Raw genomic sequence first — 23267 nt, 5'->3', positions numbered from 1 at the left:
AGCTTTAAAAGAAATTTTATTGAACAGTTACATGTTACAATGACAAAGTAGGTATACATTGGCAGGACCTTTTGAAGATTACAGAGAGAGATTTAATTATTTTCCAATGGTTTCATGATGTTTAGCACCAGGTTGGTGTTTGAACAGTGAACTTGACGTCATCACTCTCCTATTATGTATGCAGACCGGTCCACCAACACTGTAAAACCATTCAGCCTTCTAGTGAAAACTGTCTGTTATGTTTGGGAGTGAAAAAGTGTACTAATTATTTCCATATGCATTCATTTAGTAGAACATCACTGATACGTAATTTATTAGAGACCAGAGCTACAGTGAGACAACAGAAATGAGAGGAGCTCTGGGACTAGATTTCCTGTTGTAGCTCTGCTACTTGCTGCTGATAGGATCTTGTGTTAGGGACTGATGTGTTCAGCCTTACTTTCTTTTTCTGAAGGTAAAAACCATAATAAGACTCCCTCAATGGAGTTGTTCTTAGGAGATAATACAAAGTACTTAACTATGGCGAATAAACAGTGATGTTCTCTACTTAAGTAAACATAACCCTAATATCGATATGGACTTTCTCCTCAGACCTAACAAGGTTTTATAAACAAATGAAGCCACGTTAATATAACTTCTAGCTCACTGTGCCTGCTTCTTCTCATATCTACATGATACCTCCTACAGGTAGGAGTCCAGGCACCCATGGTCCCGGTATAACTTTGAAAAACACATGTGAATCTCACTTAGATAAGACCTGAGACTCTTAACCTAGAAAAAAGAGACAGACATCTGATCTAGTGAATAAAGTGTGTCTTAGGTGAATATTATCAGGGGGCATAGACCAAGGCTAAAGGATCCCAGAAAAGAAAATGGTCTGTTGATCAAACGTTACAGAAATGTCACATTCAACCTTGGTTTTTAAAGATTCAGAAAAGAATACCTCAGCAAGACTGAAACGCTTATTTCAGCCCACAGAAATACGACAGGACATTTGGTATGCCCAGACCAGGTGTGTGTGGGAGAGAGTGGAAAGTGGTGGGCCTGGCGATACAGAAGTTCATACTATGAAGTGTTTTATAAGCACTGAATTGTATTGCTGATTATTTAAATAGCAATTGCCTGTGTGGGGACATAATTTGCAAGGAAGGTGGCTGGTGAATGTAGTAGAATTCTATTTTAAAAATCTAGAGGAACTGCCCAATTGCCCATCACCTGGAGACTGGATAAAGAAGATGTCATTTTTTAAAAATAAAATGGAGTACTACTCAGCCATAAAGAATGAGAAACCAGAGACATTTATAGCTAAATGGATGCACATTGAGGCCATACTCTTAAGTGAAATAAATAGGACAGACCTGTGTTATTACCAAATAGTTTCTCTGGTTTGAAAAACTAAAAGTGTGAATAAGGTACAAAGTGTGTAATTGATATTGTGTAATAGGAAGAAAAGGTCTAAAAGAGAAGAGGAAGTGGAAGGGGTAGAGGAAAGGAAGGAAGGGAAAAGAAAAAGTATGAGAAAAGGGAAAAATGGAAACAAGTCTTTGTAAATTGGGAAGGGTGGAAGAGGTGAAGGGAGGACCAGGGAATGGGGAAAAAATAAGAACCAAGATACATCAGGTAAAGGAACAAGATCCCAATGATGAATGTAACTGTATTGTATACCTAAAAAGTATCAATAAACTTAATGGAAAAAAAAATCCAGAGCAACTGAGCGATGAGGACCTGAGTGCAAAGGAGTGATGGAAAAGGAGACATCAGCCCAAGAAGAAAGGAAGACCCAACAGCAAGCTGGACTCCTAGTCAGTACTTCCTGCCTCTTTATACATTTTCAGCTCCATGCACTTGTAGAAAGTCACACCTTCTGGTAATGTACAATCCAGGCAAACATAAATTGTAACCCAGATGTTAGAGAGGCAACATTAGTTATAATCCAGATGATAGAGAAGTACTGAGTCTGAGAAGAAAAAAAAATGTAGTCCCATATTTGGCTACCAGATGTTAACGCATAATTTTCTCTGTAATTTATATAGATTTTAAAATTTGTTTCACTGGAGCTACAGTATACACCTGTGCTTAGAAATTAGTATAGTAGTTAAATCCACAGCTTTTGAAGAGTCACTTTCATAAGTTAATTCCAAATTACAGAATATACCAGAATAAGCATGCTTAAGAATTTTATTGCAATAATATACATAGAAACATTATGCTAAATACATGCTTTTCCATATGACTTAAAATTATGTTTTTATACTCATAGCATGCTCTTTGTATTACATTGTTGGGTAGAGAATGAGAAGATCAGCAGGTTGGTGACACAGTGTACTACAAGGGTCACTGCACTACTGATATTGGGATCACTGCTGATGGTAAACACAGCAGATCGGGAGTGACTCCATGAGAATAACCCTTTCCTGCAGTACATCCTAAAGAATCTCTTTTAGAATGCCATAAAAAAACCATAAATAATCTTAAATATCACAGATTGTTCTACAGACTAAAATAAGTAATAATTGAAAGTCTCACCGCTTTTTATTATTAGGTACATGGACATATACCTTGGCTTATGAGTTTTCTAACCTCTTCAGCTTCATCTCTGTATCACGTGGCTCCTTTGTTCTTACCTTACACCAAGCCCTCAAACCTTGCCCTATACTCGCACAGCTCTGTTCTTAATGAGAACTCTTTTTCCCCATGTGCTGGTATTTCCTCTTACAGATAGTTGCTTCATGCGGAATGGCCTCTCTTCCCTTTCCCTGTTCTTCTAGCTAGTTCCTACTTACCCTTCAGGTCCCTGTGAAAGTCAGTCTGCTGAATCACATGCCCTAGAAGAATATGGTTATTGGAAAGATTTACTGGGGAAGTAGTCTCAGCTTCTCAGGTGACAGCTGAAGTCCCCCAGTAACAGAAGAAAGATAGAGCAAAAAGTAAAAGCTATGCAAATAAAATAAATAAATAAAACTAAAAAAACCAAAAGGGCATCTTGGCTGGAATCAAAAGTTCTCTGATTCTACCAAAATGCCATTAAACACAACTTTCAGTGTGGAGCTGATTCCCCCTGGACACAGGGGATTGTTCTTGTGAACCTCAGTCCCTGCTTAATGGCTGGGTCCAGGGAGGAATCTGAGAGGTAGTACACGGACTCTGGGCCAGGAGCCATCCTGGGAAGATGTGACAGGCTGTGAGATGTTGTCAAACAACACTCCCAGGTGGATGGATTTGCTACTGTGGGTCCATGGGAAAGTAGGGAGGGAGGAACTAACAGTGTCCACTCTAGTTCCTACTGACTCTGACTTCGAGAATCTCTTCAGTACCCTCCCTGTTCCATTATTTGTGCTACATTCACTGCGCCTGCTACTATTCTTACGACCAACCACCATGGCTGTACACCATTCATTCCTTCTTCTAAAGCCTACCCTATAGTAGCCATGCAAGAAAGGCTGGTTAATAACCAGACCAGAAAAAGCTAACATCCCAAGCACATTCTTCAATAGGAATTCATTCTGAAATAGCTGACATTCTCCAAAATGTCAAATAATTTGTACTCGTTTGTACACAGTTAAAAGTCATCCAGTTCAGATGGAGATGGGAAAAAGAAAGTTTTGACTTGTGTGCTTTTAACAAGAGCCCTATGGGCAGGTGTGGTTTCTCTGTACACTGTATCATCCATAAATCACTCTCCAGTTTCTTTTAAACTAAAACTCAACATTTGTTTCATTGGTGAAATCATCATGGAGCTCAATACTTTGTCATCTGGGCTGGAAGGAGATTTTTAGAGAGGAAAGCAATGTATTTGCAAGTAAAATGAACAGGAAACTGCTCATTAGGAAGCCCAAAACAACAATGTGTTTTGCCAGGAATAGCACTAAATTTTTTTTAAAGATAAGTAAAGAATAATAATAATAATAATGATAATGATAAAGCTAGAGACTGAATCATCCCCAAAAGATACCTATGAGAAAGCATGATAAATTAAGGCAATATTGAGTATTAATGGATCAAGTCTGCATCTCGCTTTCTGTGTTGACTTGGATAGAGTCCCAAAGAAAAGCTGACTTGCATGTCTGCCTGAATGAATTTCTAATTAGCTGCCCAGTGCTGGAGCTTTTAAATTTTACAAATAGCTGTATCTGGTGGTCTGGACTAGACAAGAAACTTTTGCCCAAAGAATATTTTAAACTTGTAGAACCAAATGATGTTGAAAACACTTTTGTTCAAAATAGAAATCTCTATCTGAAAGACTTCCACTTAAACTCAACTTTCGTTAGAGACCATCTTTATTTCTATCCTCACTTATTTCCTTTAAATGAAATACTATCATTAATAAACCATGGACTTTCCTTTCAGAGTTTTTCTTTTCAGGAGCTGCTATAGGAAGAAAAAGCAGAATTGATCTGCACCCTATATTTAGTTTTAGTTACTCAGTCATTTATTGTGATCAGCATTTAAAAATTCCATAACTATCAGTATACAAAATTCTACCCTCTATATTTTGTGTATGCGCACCAAAATGATGATTTAAAAACACTTCCCCTTCTGTGTGCTGTTCCAGATCCAAATGTGGCTTAAATAATTGATTTCCATTGGTGATGCTAAAAATCTAAGTAGGATGTGATCAATGCTTTTCTTCTAGAAATATGCAATACTTAAAATTCTGTCTGTAATAAAGGCTTCCTCCATTTGAAATGCAAAATTCATTATGTAGAAGTTGCTCTGTGTATCAAATGGATCCTATTAGATACCAAAATAGCTATCAAATCTTGAAACAAGCATCACACATCATTTCAACAGTAAGATCTAGCACCTCAGGAAGTCTGAACTTCTCATAACCCAAAGGTCTGAAATTTTAGGGATAAAGGATAATTACTCAAAAAAGTAATGGCAGTGTCTTGAGGGAGTCTTCCTCACACCTACATGTCCATCAAATTATTTCCGGAAGGCTTGTAATTCAGAGTCCCAAGGTTTCTGGTTTCAGATTCCATTGTGGTTTGGTCTGGGGTGTGACAGTATGGAAAACCACACTTTGAGAACCATCATGATTAAAGTTTTGGAACTAAAGAGAAATGTATTTAGAGGTCATATATTCTTATAAGTTTTTTCTGTATCTCTTTCAGGAAGTTTTACATTGCATTTCTCCTTGAGTTGCTTTTATAAAAGAAAAAATATGAGAAAATGAAAAAATGGAAATGAAGTGTTTGTAAAGGGGAAGGGGAGGAAGGCTGAAGGGAGGGCAGAGACAAGGGGAAAAAATGAGAACCAACACCTGTCATGTAGAGGTACAAGATCCCAACAATGAATGTAACTGTATTGTATCCCTAAAATGTACCAATAAACTCAATGAGGAAAAATAATAAAATAAAAAAATAAATGATTGGTATTTGTTGTAAACATACTTCTTTTTCATCAGTGAATTAGGTGACATAAAAATATCTATCTTCTATTAATTAATTAGATAAAATAATAAAACACTTAAAGGAAGAGTGCTTAGATAGAAATAATAGGCAAATGTATATTCAACTATGTTCCAGATAACTGCATACCCGAACACATAGCTGTGTATAAACAAACTTAGATACAAAGTAATGATATCTATCCAATTTCTAAAGGCCATAACATGTCAGTTCAATACCTGGGATTAACTCCTTTCTTTAATTATGTCACTCTTATTTTCTTTATATTCCATTATTAATGAATTTCTAAGATTATGGATACATTTTGATTTATAATATAATGAATCATAAACTAATAGACCCACGTGCTTCAATATATAACTCCAGGAATGATAATGAAATACAAGAAATAGACAAGAAAACCTGCCACCACCAATGACAAACTCTTCTCTTTAACCTGAGCCACGCCTCTATCTAGGATGTGAATGAAGTGTGAGACTCACACTGGTTGGCTTTGGTTCTAATCACAGAGGCCAGCTGAGAAGTGCTTACTCAGACCGAGTGAGTCTCCTTCCTTTATCCACAAAACTAAATCAGTAATGAGTTTCTCAGAACAGCAACTACCACATTTTTTGTTTTGTACCCTTTATTTATTAAATAATTATGGCCCTGACATCAAAAAGCTGTTTAAGATATTACTATTTAGTTTATTTTTATGGTTTGCTTCGATTTTATTTGAAATGCATGAACAGGAAAGTATATCATTCCTAAGTAAGACATTTTCTCTGTGTTTTATAAAAATAAATTGTAATTTTCTGTAACATTAATTATTTTATTAAAGATCTAGGGATGGGGAGAGAAGAGGGAGGCAGATGGGTAGTAAAAAGGATCGTGATGCAGTAAGTACATGTACCAACTCCCACGATGAGTGTATTTATTAGGTGTAACAAATGCCTACTATTAAAAGGTGAAATTAATGTTAGAAAACAACTGAAAGCCTACAGCAAAAAATAAGAAAGCACATAGAAAATATGATGACTCGATTATTACTCCTACACATGTAGTCTAGCTCTCTCCATAGTTTTCTCCATGCCACTATCTATAAGGCCACTTCCTGTATTAAAAATCAAAAGCATATTTCATTTAAAAATATAATGTACAAATAAATAAATAATGTAGCCGGGATTTAGCTCAGGGGCACTGCGCCTACCTCACAATCACAAGGTCATGAGTTCTATCCCTGGCACAAAAACAAAAACAAACATATATATATGGCAATTATTTTGTGTTGTTTTTATCATACACTAATACAAACTACTTAATGCTTACATTTTTGCTTTATTGTTGCATTTGAAGATGAATAGATGCATTCTGTTTGCAATAGGTTATTTGAAGATCATGTGCCTTTGAAATACTGATATAAATAATTTTACTGAAATACATTTTTCTTTGTGCCTTCAATAACACTGTGAATTATCAAATATAATGATCTTTGCCATTATAATAAGTGACAAATATTTATTGGATTTTAAATTCAATTTACATTTATTTTATATGTGTTGTAAATTCTATAATTTGATTTATGTAGGGGCAAGGAGAAATTTCTCCTCTGCCTTTTAAATTTTCATGGGACAAAGACAATTTTAATTGTAGAAAAGACATACAAATTTCCTGTGTGCATGGCAGTAACCACTAGTCCAATGTGATTCCAAAACTTCTATAGCCCTTTATCTATAAAGAAGGGGACATAGGGATTTAGTTACATTTTAAATGAACAATAAATGATTTTTAGGATAGTTCAGTGGGCTTGGAAAAAACCGCAATGGCTGGGACAAAGCTTACTTAGCCTGCAGAGCAAACAACAGTCTATAAATGATTCTCCTTGGAGAATGTGACCTAAACAGAAGACAGCGGGATGTGACAAAAGCCTATCCAGGTTTGTTGACAGGTTTCAGTCTTTTTTTTTTTTCTGCAATATGAGTTTAGTCTTCTCTACTTAATTCCTAACACTGAGGTGTTTTTTAAACTGCTGTAAGTTGCTATTGCTTGAATTTCAGTCTTCTCCAAATTCATGTTGAAATTTAGTTGCCATTGTAACAGTGCTAAGAGGTAGGACATTTAAGAGGTGATTACACCATGTGAGATCTGTCTTCTTGTTTGTGACTGCTGTCATAATATCAGGCCAAGTTTGGTCCCCTTCTCTCTCTGCTCCTCTGCCACGTGTTGATGTCTGCTATGTGATGAGAAAGCAAGAAGGACCTCACTGGATGTCAGCATCCTAATTTTGGGCTTTCCAGCTTCCAGAACTGAAAGGAAATAAGTTTCTCTCCTTTACAAATGACACATTTTCAGCTACTCTCCTTCCTCCATCTTGCTATACATACCTTGTCCATTTGGCCATGAGTTGTACCTTTAGAAATAACCGGGTAAAGGTAGTCTCTGAGATCTATGAGCAATCACTGAACATGAGTGAACTCAAGAAGTGGATTGTCAGAACCACCAGTGTTTAGTCAAATCACATCAAAGTTGTGTCTACTCCTTAATATTGGCATTTGCAATAGATAGCAGTTGTGTGGGATCCAGCCCCCAATTTGACTACCAACTCTGCTTAGTGAAAAATTGAGTGCAGTTGAAGGTCATGCCTTCAGTGTCTGAAGAGAATATATGGGGTAGAGAACCTTCTATATATGCTCACAAATATGTTTTGTATTGTGAGTATGGAGAAGAACAGATCTTCTGTTGTTGTTGTTCTTTGGGAGTATTCTTGTTTGTTTCCAATTATACAGCTGAAAACTTTCAGTGAGTTCTCAAAGTACATAGAATGAAATTCAGACTTGCTTATGGTTTATCGGATCTTTCTTTTTTTAAAATTTAATTTATTGGTACATTCTAGGTAGACAGTACAGTTACATTCATTACTGGGATCTTGTACCTTTACATGACAGGTCTTGGTTCTCATTTTTTCCCCTTGTCCCTGCCCTCCCTTCACCCCTCCTCCCCTCCCCATTTACAAACACTTTATTTCCATTTTTTCATTTTCTCATATCTAATGATTTACAGACATTCTCATTTTCATAATTGAGCAAACAACTCATCAAATCAATCCCTATCCTTTATCTCTATCGATATAATCGGAAACGTAATAGGATCAATCACCACCCTTTATAGCCCACCATGCCTCTGCAGAGTGAGGACTGGCTCAATTAGGGGATCTAATAGCGGGGGGAGGGGCTACCCTCCTGGCATTGTGTCGGAGCCAATCAGTGGTGCCCGCCGGAAAGGAGGGAAGGCTCTGAGTCCAAGCCAGGGCAATGACGTCAAATTCCTATCAGATCTTTCTGGTCCCATCTATAATCTCATTTTAGAAAATTTTCCCACATTATCTGCACCATCCTGCTCCTCACATGCTGATTTCCCTTCTGTTCTTCTGACACATGAAGCATGGTATTCTCTCCCCTTGGAAAAGCCAGCTCATTCCACCCATTCAATTTAAATGTCATTTCACAGAAGTTTTCCCTGCAGGTCTAATCAAACATGGCCTCCACTCCTACCTCTAGAACATCAGCCCCAGGAGATCACATTTGCCATCTCATTCATCACCCAACTTGAGATGGTTAACTTCATTTGGCAACCAAGCAAATTTATAGTACTCAGTAGATTGATCAAACAGTACTTTATGTGTTGTTGTGAAGATTTATTTTTAGATACTTCATTAACATTTAAACTAATAAACGTGGGATAAAGCATATTACCCTCCACAACCTGGGTGGTCCTCATCCCATCTTGTTGAAGGTCTTAAGAGGAAAGACTAAAAGCTAGAGAAAATTAAGTCCTATCTCCAGACTCTCTTTAGTCTTAAAACCGCAAGAGGAACTCATAGTGAAACTGCAAACTTATTAAACTTCCCAGAGGATTTTAGAGTAGACACCTTGGATCTTTATGCTGTGATATGTCTATTTGAATAAGAACCACCTCACAGATCAGTAAAGGTCATGATGTGTGTAAGGATGATAGACATGTAGGCCAGAAAACTGAGGGGGACAGATCCACCCTAGATATTGGTGGCACTAACCAACAGTCTTATAACCTGGACTGAATCCAAAAGGAAAGAAGGAATTGTGTCATTTTTGAAGATCCTGAGGCACAGATGTAGATGTAAATATAGTCAAAAATATGGATATTTGGGTCTTAAGTGTTTCCAAAGGTCCTCAAGATAATGTTTTAGTCACTAACATAATGCTATTGGAATGGGTAGAACTTTGAATATGTAGGAGGAACTAGTGGGAGCTCTTCAGCTCACCAGGGCACACCGTTGAAGAGCACAGTATGAATTCAGTCTCCGTCCTTTTCCTCTCACTTCCCAGCCGGGAGAGGAGATATTTTTCATAACTCCCATCATGACCTGCTTCCTTGCCACAGGTCCAAAGCAATGGGCCCAATCAATGGTGAACTGAAATCTCCAAAACTGTTAGCCAAGGCAGACCTTTTTTGTTTATATATTGATTTATCTTAGTCATTTGCTACAGTGACAGAAAGCTGACTGTATCTGTGAGGATTTATTACCAGAAGACATTTAATATATAAAAGATATATAAAGGACTTACAAAGTAGTCTTACAGTGGCTATTTGCAGAGTCAGGTGTGGAAGAGTGAAAAAGGTCCATCTTCACACTGGAGATCTGAAGGATTCAGTCAAAAATCAAAGGCCTGGAGATCACTGCAAAGTCTTCTCTGAGTCCATTTCATGAAAGTGAAGGGAGTTCCTAATGGGAAACTAAAGGGTCTGCATGAGAAGGCTGAAGTCCACCCTGGAAGCCTGGAGGCAGATATCCAAAGGCAGTGGTGAAGATTGGAGCTCCTCCAAAGAAGCAGAAGAGAGATTTCTTTCCTGTTGTATTCCATCCAGGCAATAAGCCTATTTGTTGGTGCCACCCACAGCCTGGGTGGTTCTTCCCTCTTCTGTAAGTCAATCATTGAGACACACCTAGAACTCTGTTAACCCAATCTGCTAGGCATTTCTTTCTTAAGTGTGATATCACAATTGCCTATCACACTAACACCACATATGAGTGCATACTATATTACATACATGAAATTTATAACTATAGCCACTATGCAAGCTAAAATATGAAGGTCGATATCCTACAGATATTGCATTTATTAATGTTCAAGTAATTTTGGATCAAACTTTTAAAACTCTAATAACATCTAACAAGTTTAATTGTTTTGAGGAATGCATGAGAAAAAGGAAATTAGAAGGGATTAGAAGTCAACAACTAGGATTCAAAGCCCATTTTACCCAGCTATTCCTCTGCTGGGTATCTTCCCAAAAGAATCTTACCACAGTGATAAATGCTCATCCATGTTTATAGTGGCACAGTTTGTAATAGTTAAAACTTGAAACAGCCCAATTGCCCATCAACTGGAGATTGGATAAAGATTGAGTTTTTTTTGTTTTTTTTGTTTTTTTTTTATTGAGTTTATTGGTACATTCTAGGTATACAGTGCAGTTACATTCATTACTGGGATCTTGTACCTTTACATGACAGGTCTTGGTTTTCATTTTTTCCCCTTGTCCCTGCCCTTGTTGTTTTGTTTTTTGTTTTTTTATAAAATGCAGTACTACTCAGACATAAAGAACAAGAAACTAAAGACATTTATAGCTAAGTGGATGTACACTGAGGACATACTCTTAAGTGAAATTAATAGGAAACACATGTGTAAATACCCTATAGTTTCTCTGGTGTGAAAAACTAAAAGTGTAAATAAGGATTCAAATGCATAATTGATATTGTGTAATAAGAAGAAAAGGTCTAAAGGAGTAGAAGTAGGAGGGGTGGGGGAAGGGTAAGGAGGGAAAAGAAAAAAATATGAGAAAAGGAAAAAGATGGAAACAAAGTCTTTGTAAATTGGGAAAGGTGGAGGGGGTTGAAGGGAGGGCTGGGGAATGGGGAAAAAATAAGAACCAAGATACATCATGTAAAGGTACAAGATCCCAATGATGAATATAACTGTACTGTATACCTAAATGATACCAATAAACTCAATGGAAAATAAATAAATAAATAAAAATTTTTAAAGGTACAAAAAAAGTGAATTTTGGTATTCTGCAACCAAAAATGTAGTTGATGAACTGTTCATATATTTTAAATGAGACTACAGAAAAGTCTATTTGAACAGTAATATGCAAATAAGTGACTGACTCCTTTCTATCTCTTTTCTAGCATTTTATTTTAAAATATAATTAACTGTTTACTGATGGATTTGTATATTGTCTTTTTTGTGTGTTTTTTTGTTGTTGTTGTTGGTTTTTGTTTTGTTTTGTTTTTTGTTTTTGTTTTTGGTACCAGGGATCAAACTTGGGTCCTTGCGCTTGCAAGGCAGGTGGCAGAACCACTGAGCTAAATCCCCGGCCCCTGTATATTGTCTTATGGAAATATCAGAACTAGACTGCCAAAAAATATTTATATCCGTTTTACTAAAAGAGAATGGATTTTAAAACGTAAGCCCAATAAGAAAACGAAGGATAAACGAGAATCTCCCTGGCTATAGGAAGAACTGGCCTCCTGCAGTCCCTTATGATTACTGCTGTTCTGCAGTAACACAGTCAGGAAGTCACAAGCGTACGGAAATGTGATGAAATCTGTAACTCCAGAGACAAAAACGTCTGTGTGAAACACATGGGGAAAGTGTTTAGGTTTCCGTTTCAACGAACTTTTATCTTGTAGTTTTCCTCTTCCTTTGCTCAGAACCTCTGATGGAGGCATTTATCAAATTAACAGTCTACTTGTCCCTTGTCATCATGGCATGGCACAAAACAGTGGACACACAGTGATGGCTGCCATTCAACCTCATATTGCTCAGAGTATTATGTTTTCAACACTCATTTGCTTTGGAAATTTGATGGATGAAGGGAAAAGACTCTAAGTGAAGGTAGCAGAATGATCATGCCAACCCCAAACAAACTGTTGTACGTTATAGTGAAATTTAACATGGTCTGTCTCAGAGATTTTTTCCAGTCAACTGATAGTTTATCATGATCAACTCTAAGATCAGCCAGTGACTGACTATTCCCAAACTTTTACTTTTATCTTTGGAATGCTTTGCTTTTGTATCTTAATTTTTAGTTCTTCCTTGATTCACTGTAATAATACAGAAATAACATTCACCACCGCAGTGGTATTTGGTGAACTGCTTATTAACATATAGTGTCTCTGCTTCTAGTCCTCATGAAATAACATTTTAGAGTATCAGTAAGCAATTATTTCCTATTCCCAGCTCCAAATCTGTAATATTTATATTATCTCATGAACACACTTTCACTTTTGCCATTGTTTCCAAATGGGAATCCTCTGGTGCCAAATGGAACCCATTCAATGAAGAGAAAGGATCAATACGATGAGAGCTTAGTTCCTAGTGAAGCCAGGGAACATATCTTGTTTAATTGCACTATGACTTAATAGTTGCTAAATGTGCAGACTAAATAGCTGCTGTGTGACAGCGAGTATTCTAAATTGTTCATGTGAACAATTTATTCAATTTTCAAATATTAGGTATTTCAGCCACATTGTAAAGATAAAAAAAAGAGAGATCCTTAAGGGTTAGACACACAAGTTTAAATATCACATGGTATCTCTCATTTGAGTAAGGCAGTGTACAATCAAAGAGGATAATAAAGTAAGCATAGGAAATGGGGTGATGTCTTGTAAATAGGATGGTCTCCAATGGACCAAGCTCAAAGGGTGGGGGAGGGAATGGGGAAATAAGGAGAATAAAGCTAAGCTGTGTACAGGATCGGGAAAAACTCAATGAATGCAAATATTATGTGCCATAAACATGAACTAAGTTTAATAATATCACAAAGAATGAAAAATGGGAAAAAGGAATTTAGAGGCGGCGGCAAAGGAGGACTAAAGAAAGAAAGAAACTGTATAATGTACATGTACCCACTCTCCAGGATGACTGTAAAATGCCTGTACTGCAAACATGTATTCACAAAAATTTGAAAATAAAAAGTTAATGAATGTGCCTGAATTGACATCATTAGTAAGTGGCTAGTTTTTAATTGAGAACCTTGTTCGCTTGACTCTTATGTATTGCTAAACACTGAATTTTATCATCTTTCAGACTGAACAGGTTCACTATCATGAATAAAAGCCACCATCATATGAAGTCCTTGGGACATGCACATGAAATTGAAACAATAGGGACTGTGAGAAAGAGAAAACATACTCAGAAAGACTATACAAAATGGAAATAATTCAGTTTGGAAACCACAAAACTTGGAGCATTTCATTCAAGAATATGTTTGCTTCCATTCTCTTTCTTGCTTCCAAGACTGTTGATTAAAACTCTATTTCCATTCAACCTCAAAGATTTTGTAAACTATTCATATTTATATTTATTCAGAGTTTGCCTCCTCTAAATCCTACTCTACACAGGAGATGAGTTCGTGCTTGTTTTCTCAATCATTGTAATGCCAGTATCTAGAACAACGTATGTGGTGGAGAACACACCTAACAAATTCAGGAACTCATATATTTTTGAATTTACCGTATGTTTCATTACAGAGTTTTCAAATGTATAACAAAATCATAGAGAAAAATGCATTAAACTCCCTTGTCCCACTGTACAGCTTCAATGATTATCCACTCATAAAGTTTTTCTTCCTATCCAATATGAATCCTTTTCCCCATTTGCTGAATTATTTAAAAGCCCTCCCAGACATCTGCTCATCTCATCCATAAATATTTCAGAGAGGCTTATTCTGAATGAACGAATGAATGGATGCATGGAGACCCATATCACAGTTTACCTTTTTCAAATCCCTTCAATCAAATGGGATAGTTCCCTTATTTGAAAACCTGTAGTATCTTATGCATCACTTACCTTGAAGTATGCTTTTCCATGTGCACCTTGTGAAAATGTCTTATACCCATTTTTAGATTCCAACTACCTCGAAAATTGGAACAATACTTTACATAATTTTGGATTCCATTCAAGGCTTATCAGAGTAAGGTGAATGTGGAATTGCTTTTCTGTCTTCTTCCCACCACTTCCAGGCACACATAAAGGATGCTAAAACAGTATTTGGTCCACTTCCATTTCAGCTGACAACAATACAATATATGATATAAACTCCCTCAGCCTCCAAAGTGACATGCTGGATATGAAAGGTAAATGACCAAAGTATGATTTTTGAGTCCACAGCTTGACATCCAACTGAACTACAGAAAATGATTGATGTTGAAAAGGCCAAAGGAGAAAGTTTCATTGAAGAAACAGGTGGGAGTGCCACAGCATTCCTTCATTCATTCATCTTAAGCGAAAGAAATGTTGAGGGCTCCTTAGAGCTGGAAAGATGAAAGGATCTGTAGTTAACTCATGAGGAAAAAAAATAGAGCAGCATTCCAGACTTGGAAAAGAATCTGTTCTAGTAGTAGTAGTAGAATTAAAAAGGCATTAGGTTTGCATTGTCTTTACACCAAACACAAGTGAGATGAGGATAAGGTTCCTATGACCTAGAGTAGACCATGTATGAGAAAAAGAACATATCCTAACAAGTCAGCAGAAGGGGGCTAGATGGTGAAGCAGAAGATGGAAAAGTGTGTGGAAGAGGCATTGTCTTGAGTGCACAAAAACCCTAAAGGAGCAAATCTTAATACCAGCAAAACCCTCTCTTATTATTTCTCCATTATGCTTCCTATTTCAAATTTTCCAGCTGAAAACTTCCCAACTTGAAACATGCAGAGCCCAGACAATAATTAGAAGGTAAGGACAGTTCAAAAGTGGCCCTTGCAATATAAACCACACACACACACACACACACGCATCCCTGAGGATTCTCTATTTTCCTATCCCCAAGCACTCACAGACACAAATACTTTAACTGAATTTCAGACTTTTGATTGTTTAGTTCATCTAGATGCTTTCATTACAGAATTTGGATTGTTTATAAGATAAATTGATAGCCAAAGAGCCTTCAGAAATGAATAGTGACCAGAAAACATTCTGAGAACTGGCTGTGAATTCATTGTAGTATCAAGGTAAGAATTCTAGTGCATTTAATGCTACAGTTTCTATTTTTACCTTTCTAAGTCCAGCTTTTAAATATGATTTCATGTTCAGTAAAAGTTTAGCGATAACCAGGCCAGCCAAAAAAGAACACCAAGATTCCATCTTACTCCAGAAAATATAATTACCATCAAGAAGTCAAATAATAACAAATCCTAGGGAGTCTGTGAAAGGAACTGAAACTTTGCTGCATTGCTGGAGGGATATAAACTAGTAAAACCTCTATGGAAATCAGTATGAAGAGTCCTCAAAAAATCTAAAGCTAGAAATCCCATTTGCATCTGATATTTCACTTCTAGATATTTTCATGAAAGAATTAAAGACATCATATTATACTCATACATGTATACCCATGTTTATAGCAGCAAAATTCATGATAACTAAATCTTGGAAGTGACCTATATGTCCATCAACAGGTGAATAATTAACACAATAGAGTACTACTTTATTGCCATAAAGGACAAATGATTTATTTGTAGGAAAATTTATGCAAATTGAGACCATAATGCTAAGAGAAATAACTTGATATATTCGTTTAAATATCACATGGTTCCTTTTTATCAGAAATCTAAAATAGAAAGGGTAAAATAAATGATAATAGGAAATGCAGAGAGATTTTTGCAAAAGGGAAGATGACCAAAATGTGGATGGAGTAAAGGGAAAAGAGAGGAAGGGGTAAAAGAAGGATTAAGATGTGTTCTGTACATGCACCATCTCTCCACAAGGAAGGTAACTATAAATCGATGCAAATGTATACCAATAAAAACGTACCAGGAATATCTCAGTTTGGAAGATGAGATGCCATGCAGTTATTGCCAAATTAAAGGGTCATTTTTAGCAAAAAATAAAATGTGTATATTGACCTAGTGTCTAGTGGTAGATAAGATTATTAGGATGTGGATGAAAAAAATGAGTATCGCCTTGCTAACAACTCCTACATCGTTTGCTATAGTCCCAAACAATGGAATAAGTATGTCAGACACTGCCACTGGAATACAAACTGCCAGGGAAGCAATATAGAGTAAGGCAAACAGAGCTTTCCTGTAGTGGAGAGAGAGCACACAGCCAAGAACCTTTCAAACTTATCTTATGTTCATTCCAAACCTCATACAAGCGACAACTGTACTTATCCCACTGGACCTAGAAAGTAGAATTTGCATTGTGACGCATCTTAAAAATTCCTTTCAATATATCTAAAGTTTTTCATTTTCGTTGCATAAAAGCTGAAGTATTTCTGTTCTTCCTTTATTGAAGATTGTAAAATCATACATTTGGAAAGGCCTTTGCATTTTATTCACTCCCTGATCCTGGTGAATCACTTTTTTTTTGGTGCAGAGGGGGCATAGGGACAGTCCAGGCTAATGTGATTCTACTTTAAAACATATGATATTAGTGGAGTTCCTTAGACTTTGATTCCACAAAATAAACAGAAAAATATTAACAGAAATAAACAGCATGATCTTAAAGTCAGGGAAAATCTCAGCACCCAGAGTAAGTCACAGGTAGAAACTTCATGACACATCTCCCTTCTAAGTTTTCCTCAGGACACTCCATGGCACATTGCACACACATATTTCCCACCAAAGTGGTCTCATAAAGCTACTTCCCAGAGTCCCAAGTCTCTCAGTGCTTTCTAATACTCATAAAATTCAATTTTCTCACTCCCGTTATATTTAGGAAAGTGCTCGTAGATGTTGAATGTCACTGATCATTTTCAGCATCACAGATAATGTAGCACCTCTATTCTAAAATAAATTACAGCCGAGCAGGAGATAGAAAGATATATATGACTTATGAACAAAAAACATTGTCGATGTCATGCTGTTTTAGGGGTTAAAATGAAACTGATTTAAAGGGGTTCATTCTGCTAGGACTCCAGATGAAAGTGGGAGTTTGGCACATCTATATATACAATTACATGGAGAAAATAATTCATTTGAAGCTATTCTGCAGTGAGAATTTTAAGTTCTATATAATCCATTGCTACAGTGAGAAAGAATAAGTCTCTAAAGCACCTATTTTGAGCAACCTCTACTTTTGAACCAAATGCAATAGAGTCTAGGTCCAAACACAGTGATGATTACTGGGAAGGCAGAGCTCATCCACACTATCCTGACTAGACAGGGAGAATAGAAAAGAAATACCGGTGGGATAAGTCATGAAGAGCATACTACTTTTGCACAGGAAAAGCAACAGTTTGGAACAATTGGGAAAGCTGATGGCTTTTAAAAGAAAGTTCCTAACACTGGGAAACTAGGCTACATGCTTTAAAAAAAAGAAAAGAAATGTATAATTGAAAGCTGCATTAGGAAGAAAACAAAAAATATTGAAAATGAAATAGCTTTCCGAATATTGTTGGTAAAAGGGAAAAATTTGAGGCTAAAAGAAATTATGCCTAGGAAAAATGTCATTGCCTGGGTGGAATGAAAACTGATAAGAATAAGTACAAAATTTCATACAGTTCTAAGGTTTTCTAATTTTATCTGACTTTTCAAAATTCAATGACAGTGTAGAAAAAAAGCATCACCTTAAGGAAACAATTGGATTCTGAAAGAAGCATTTAGGAACACTAACTAAATCAAGATGAAGTAGAAAGATGTTGCTTATTAATTTTACCAGGTTACTTAACAGCTCCAGGCTGGTTGAAGAATTGTTGTGAAGGACATAAATTCCTAAAGTTTGAGGAAGAGTTACTGGATTATCTGTCTATTTATCACAGGGAAAAAGAAGCCTTTGTAATTAAAGAGCTGTCACCTGAACTTTAATGCCCAGAACAGTGAGTACAAATCATCAAACAATCAATTTGTAATCACGGAGAAGGAAGAACAGAGTAGGGACTGATAAGCCTTTCAGAGAACAATCTTGCTTCATTATGAAGAGACAGGAGGGGTGGATAAGAGGGACCTTGTACAGACTACACAGATTTCAGTAACTTATCTTGAACTTAGATAAAAAACTGAACTGGTGACTTCAGTGTCACAGTACAGTGCACGGTGCGAATAGAGTCTGAAATCATTGAATTAAAGTAGGTTTTTGTCTCAGAAATTAAACTCTTTCTGCACACTAGAGGCATTTGAGACATTCTTATCTGTAAGCATAAAAGAATTCTCCATCTTTTAATGAGTACATAACTGATTTCAATCAATTTTAGAGGATTTTAATGATATTGAAATAGTCTCTGTGATTTTCCTGCTCTTCCGGGCAGCACATCTGTGCACATAAATAACCTTATCAATCACTTCCTAAAAATGTCTGCAGGAAAAGAAATCCTGCCAAAATAATCACTGCACTCTTATAGTGAACGTAAACTCAATCTCAGAAACCAATTTAGTCCATTATATATGTTTGGCAAAACTTCTCCAGGATGAACTTGATGAGTATTATAACCTACCATAAAAAGGGACATGGTCTGCAGCTCTAAAATGATCTGCATAGACTTGAATCCATTTTCTCAAACTTGAGTGGCATCATTTACCTTAACTAAGTGTAGGTCGGTAACATGAGTATATTACATGAGGATCACTTGTAGCTTCTCATTACTCATCACTGCAATACTTCATTTTGGGGGGAGGAGAAAGTAAATGATTTAATGACTTAAATGACAACAATCATCTGTACTTGACTTCATACAGAAATGATTTCAGATAAATTCAGTAAGATCAATAATGAGGTATATCCATTGATGATGTAATAATAGTCACAAAAGAACTGGACAATCTGAATTAAAAATTAAAGGCATGGTTAATACTTAGCATAAAGTGAGTCATTACTTTTTTTTTTTTGGTACTGGTTGGTACTGGGAATCGAACTCAGGAACTTGCACTTCAGAGCCAGGCAGTGGAACTACTGAGCTAAATCCCTGGCTCTAAATCATTACATTTTTACAAAGAGAATTTTTTAAAGAAAATAATAATGGCTTGCATATAGGTCCCCACAATTCTAGAATTACTGTAATACCCACTTTCATCAAAAATAAATATGTATATATAGGAAGAAAAGGGCTAAAGGTGTAGGGGAAGTGGGAAGGGTAGAGAAAAGGAAATAAGGGAAAAGAAAAAATGTGAGAAAACAAAAAAAATGGAAAAAAATTTTTGTAAATAGGGGTGGGGGAGTGAAGGGAAGGCAGGGGTATGGGGAAAAATGAGAACCAAGACCTGTCATGTAGAGGTGCAAGATCCCAATGATGAATGTAACTGTGCTGTATACCTAAAAAGTACTAATAAATTCAACAAGGAAAAAAAATAAATATGTCCAATCCAAGTTTATAAAATGTTCTCCTCTTAGTAATTTTTTCTAAAATTGGGCATATTAACAATCTCTCTGCAACCTTCCAGAAATATTCTATGTAGAAAAAGCTTTAGGGGATGGGGATTTAGCTCAGTGGTTTCAGCATCTGCTTGGCAAGCATAAGGACACGAGTTTGAGCCCCTGGTACCAAAAACAAAAGAAAGAAAAAATTTTAGTATCTATTTTACTTATTCAATATGTTGGTTAAGTATACATTATTTTTGTTATAACTACTTTTTACATACATAACAATAACTTAAAATCATTCTACAGTAGCAGATATAAATATGATTTTTATTGCCACATAATATTGCATGCTGAATACAGCACAATAAGTCCATCAGATTTCATAGGTATTTAGATTATAGTATTGACTTTGCAGTGAAAAAAAGATCGCATTTTAAATTCACATCAAAAATTGACTTAGTCATAATGGATTGAAGTTTAAATTATTTTTTAAAGTCAATGTACACATGAGAGCTATTTTTAACATCAAATGGAACATAAATACAGCCTAATAGACTTTACACTATTAAGGAATGAGGTCTGGAATAATGAAATGAAATGTTGCCCATGAAGCACTTAGATCTCTACTACAAAATAATTAGGGCTAAAACATGTTCATTTTGGAAAACGTGTTCACCAGCCCAATGGTGGTAGCCAGCTAAAGTGTATGAGCTTGTCACCTGGCCTGCAAGCCAGGGATCAGGGATGGAATGAAAGTGTAAAATACAATACACTGGAGGCAGACAAAAATGTCCAATGACATTTGGAGATTAGAAATTATTATTTAAAAGCAGAGAGAGGCAAAGTGAAACTTTTTCACAGAAGACTAGAACCTCTGTGCCCTTGGAAGTGGCTAATCCTGGGAGACCTGGTGGTAGAAGAAAAGGAAACAGGCAAGAAAACTAAAAATCACTCAGTTTGCTTCTCAGAAATGGAGACGCTTCTCAGGGAAACTTGTTGCTAAAGATGTACTCTCTTTATTCATAAGCCATAAATGAGCTCTTAAAATATATATACTTCTTCAGGAGAAAGTATATTCTTTGAATTTAAAACATTATTCCTCTAAAATTTTTCTCAAATTATTTATTTCTCTAATACTATTTCCTATTACACAGTTACACCAACTAGTCAAGGAAAGAACATGATGAATAGAAACTAAGACTCTCACAACTATATATTTAGAAGATAACATAATGTAATATATTTATATTGTATGCTAAACTTTTTATTAATCACCATGGAATTCTCATGAATTTTTGAGGAAAAATCAGTGGTACACAAAAAATGCAATTTGAACAAAGGCAAAGTAAAATTTTAAGTCAAGATAATAGTTACTAGGTTTTAGGAAGTTGATGCAACTACTTTAAGACATTAAAGTACCATACATACATGCTATGACCACTTTCAGCGAAATCCAGAGATATATTCATAAATTTCTTATACCCCACACTCCAAGGAACATAATAAAGAAAGAGTACTAGCCATTTGGCCAAATATTTTATTTAAATTTAACTATAGTTCTTGCCTCCAATAATCTTTTTCTGTGAAGTTCAATAATAACCTATGAGATATTCATATATTAACTACAAGATAATTGTATTATTTCAATAATATGACTTATTTATAATGAATATGATCATACAGAAATATGAAAGAGCTTTGTATAAAAAATGTTATATAAATACCTATTATAGTACATATTTACCATAGTAAAGTGAAAGTTATCATAGTAAAGTTAAAATTTCTAAATAATATTTTCAGGGAACTCATCAATTTGTGATAACTAAACCATCTGTATTCATCTGGAGTAGTGTTTATAAGTAAGAAAGTATAATACCCTTTTTTACCTTTTAGCAGACTGTTCAAAATATGACGTATTTTTTAACAGACTCAAATTCAAAGTCTATTTTGCAATGAATTCAAATTAAAACATTGAAGTAAATAAAAAAATGTAGCTCATGATTTAAAACTTCAAATCCAAACAGAAAGCCTTATTGTCCTACATCCTATAATAATCACCAGTAGAGGCACGTCATGGGACAGACTGCCAATCACTTTTATTGAGTACAGAGGGTGAATTTATGACTTTTTCAAGCCTAAGAGATTACTTGAGAATACAATCAGTTTTAAGAAGGAAGAAAGGAGAGAGAGAAAAGTGAAGGAGGAGAGGGGAGGAGACGGGAGAGAAGGGAAGGGAAAGGTTATTTTATTTTTTAATGTCAAAAAGAATCAGTTTTTTTTTTCACAGAAAACTAAAGAGAAGGAATTCATCTCTAACTTGACTAGCAAAATTAAAATTTAAGTAATCCATCCAAGAGTCAGGAAAATAAAGGAAAGATGAACAGTTGTTACTGGGTTTTCAGATTAGGACAGACAGAATACCTTCGTGCCAGATCTTCTCCATCCCAGCAGGGCAGTCCAGCAGCAGCAGCCAGGTCATTAACGCAAAGCTGATCAGCCAGGCCACCGTAGAATGACCTGTACAATCGGAGGCTGTTGATAAAATCTCTGCATGAAAGAGCAAAGAAATTGATTAAAATCAGAATTCCATAGCAAAGCTCAACCTGAATGGAATACTCTGCTTATAATGCTGAAAAATGCAACATTTTTTCTCTATACTTATCTTCATGTATTTTAGAGAACTTTTCTATCAATAAAAATAAATTATCACTTCAAATGTTCACACTCAAATGCATTGCCTTGAATAAATGTTTTCACTGGGTATGAATCTTTTAGAATTCCAGCTTCAAAAGGTTGCGAATAGTATGTACCAGTGCACGTGCGCGCACACGCACACACACACACGCACACACACACACGCACACACACACACACACACACACGCCACTTCATTTAGCCTCACCAACATCCTCACTACTGCTGGCATATAAATCTCACTAATTATTGTCTTTTCCACATAGAAAATGTCAGAGGTTTACAACATGTTAACTACTTGACTTCTGTTTAGTAGACGTGGGTTGTTTTCCTATCTGCTCTCTCTTTGGTATCTAAAAACATAAAGTCTTCTATCTTTAGTAACTGTGACCCTAGGCCCCAATATCTAGATATTTCTGAGAGTGAAAATAAAAGTACTTGGATGAAAGAATACTGACAGAATGGACTCAGGCCTTCTTCTCCCACTATTCCCCTCCACCTATTAATTATGGGAGAGGAAATTAAATAAAAATGTGACTTTGGGGACTTTTAACTTAATGGACCAAGACTTTTGAGCTTTCAAACCAAGGGTTTGATGCACAAAGAACTTATATTTCAGCATTTTGAAATATTAGATCCTAAAAACTTTGGTTCCGATTTTTTTATATAAATAAATTTTCAAGGAAAATAAATGAAAAAACCTAGATTGATGCAGAAGAGATTCCTTCTAGAGTAGAAGAGAGGAACAGGAGATGAAGATGTCAGAAGGAAAGCAACTTTGACAAATTCATGGGAAGAGCAGTAGAAATGTACCAATTATGAAATCATACTCTCTACTGAAATTAAAAAATACATG

General features: G+C 35.8%; 1 protein-coding gene across 7 annotated transcripts in view; it reads right to left on the bottom strand.

The window, feature by feature from the left end:
• Gpc5 (glypican 5) overlaps positions 1 to 23267 on the bottom strand; it is a 1306099-nt gene that overhangs the window by 990110 nt on the left and 292722 nt on the right. For 6 of the 7 annotated variants that reach the window (XM_010630566.2, XM_033760931.1, XM_010630577.2 and 3 more), the window contains exon 5: positions 22139 to 22264. In XM_010630566.2, coding sequence (XP_010628868.1) covers positions 22139 to 22264 — 126 coding nt within the window. Of the gene's footprint in view, positions 1 to 10003; positions 10349 to 22138; positions 22265 to 23267 lie in introns of those variants that run through there. The other variant, XM_010630608.2, reaches the window with a different exon arrangement.

This window comes from Fukomys damarensis, unplaced genomic scaffold (genome assembly GCF_012274545.1).
Source record: "Fukomys damarensis isolate Sample0158 unplaced genomic scaffold, DMR_v1.0_HiC HiC_scaffold_6, whole genome shotgun sequence".
NCBI classification, from domain to species: domain Eukaryota; kingdom Metazoa; phylum Chordata; class Mammalia; order Rodentia; family Bathyergidae; genus Fukomys; species Fukomys damarensis.
This window is presented reverse-complemented; position numbering and strand designations above follow the sequence as displayed.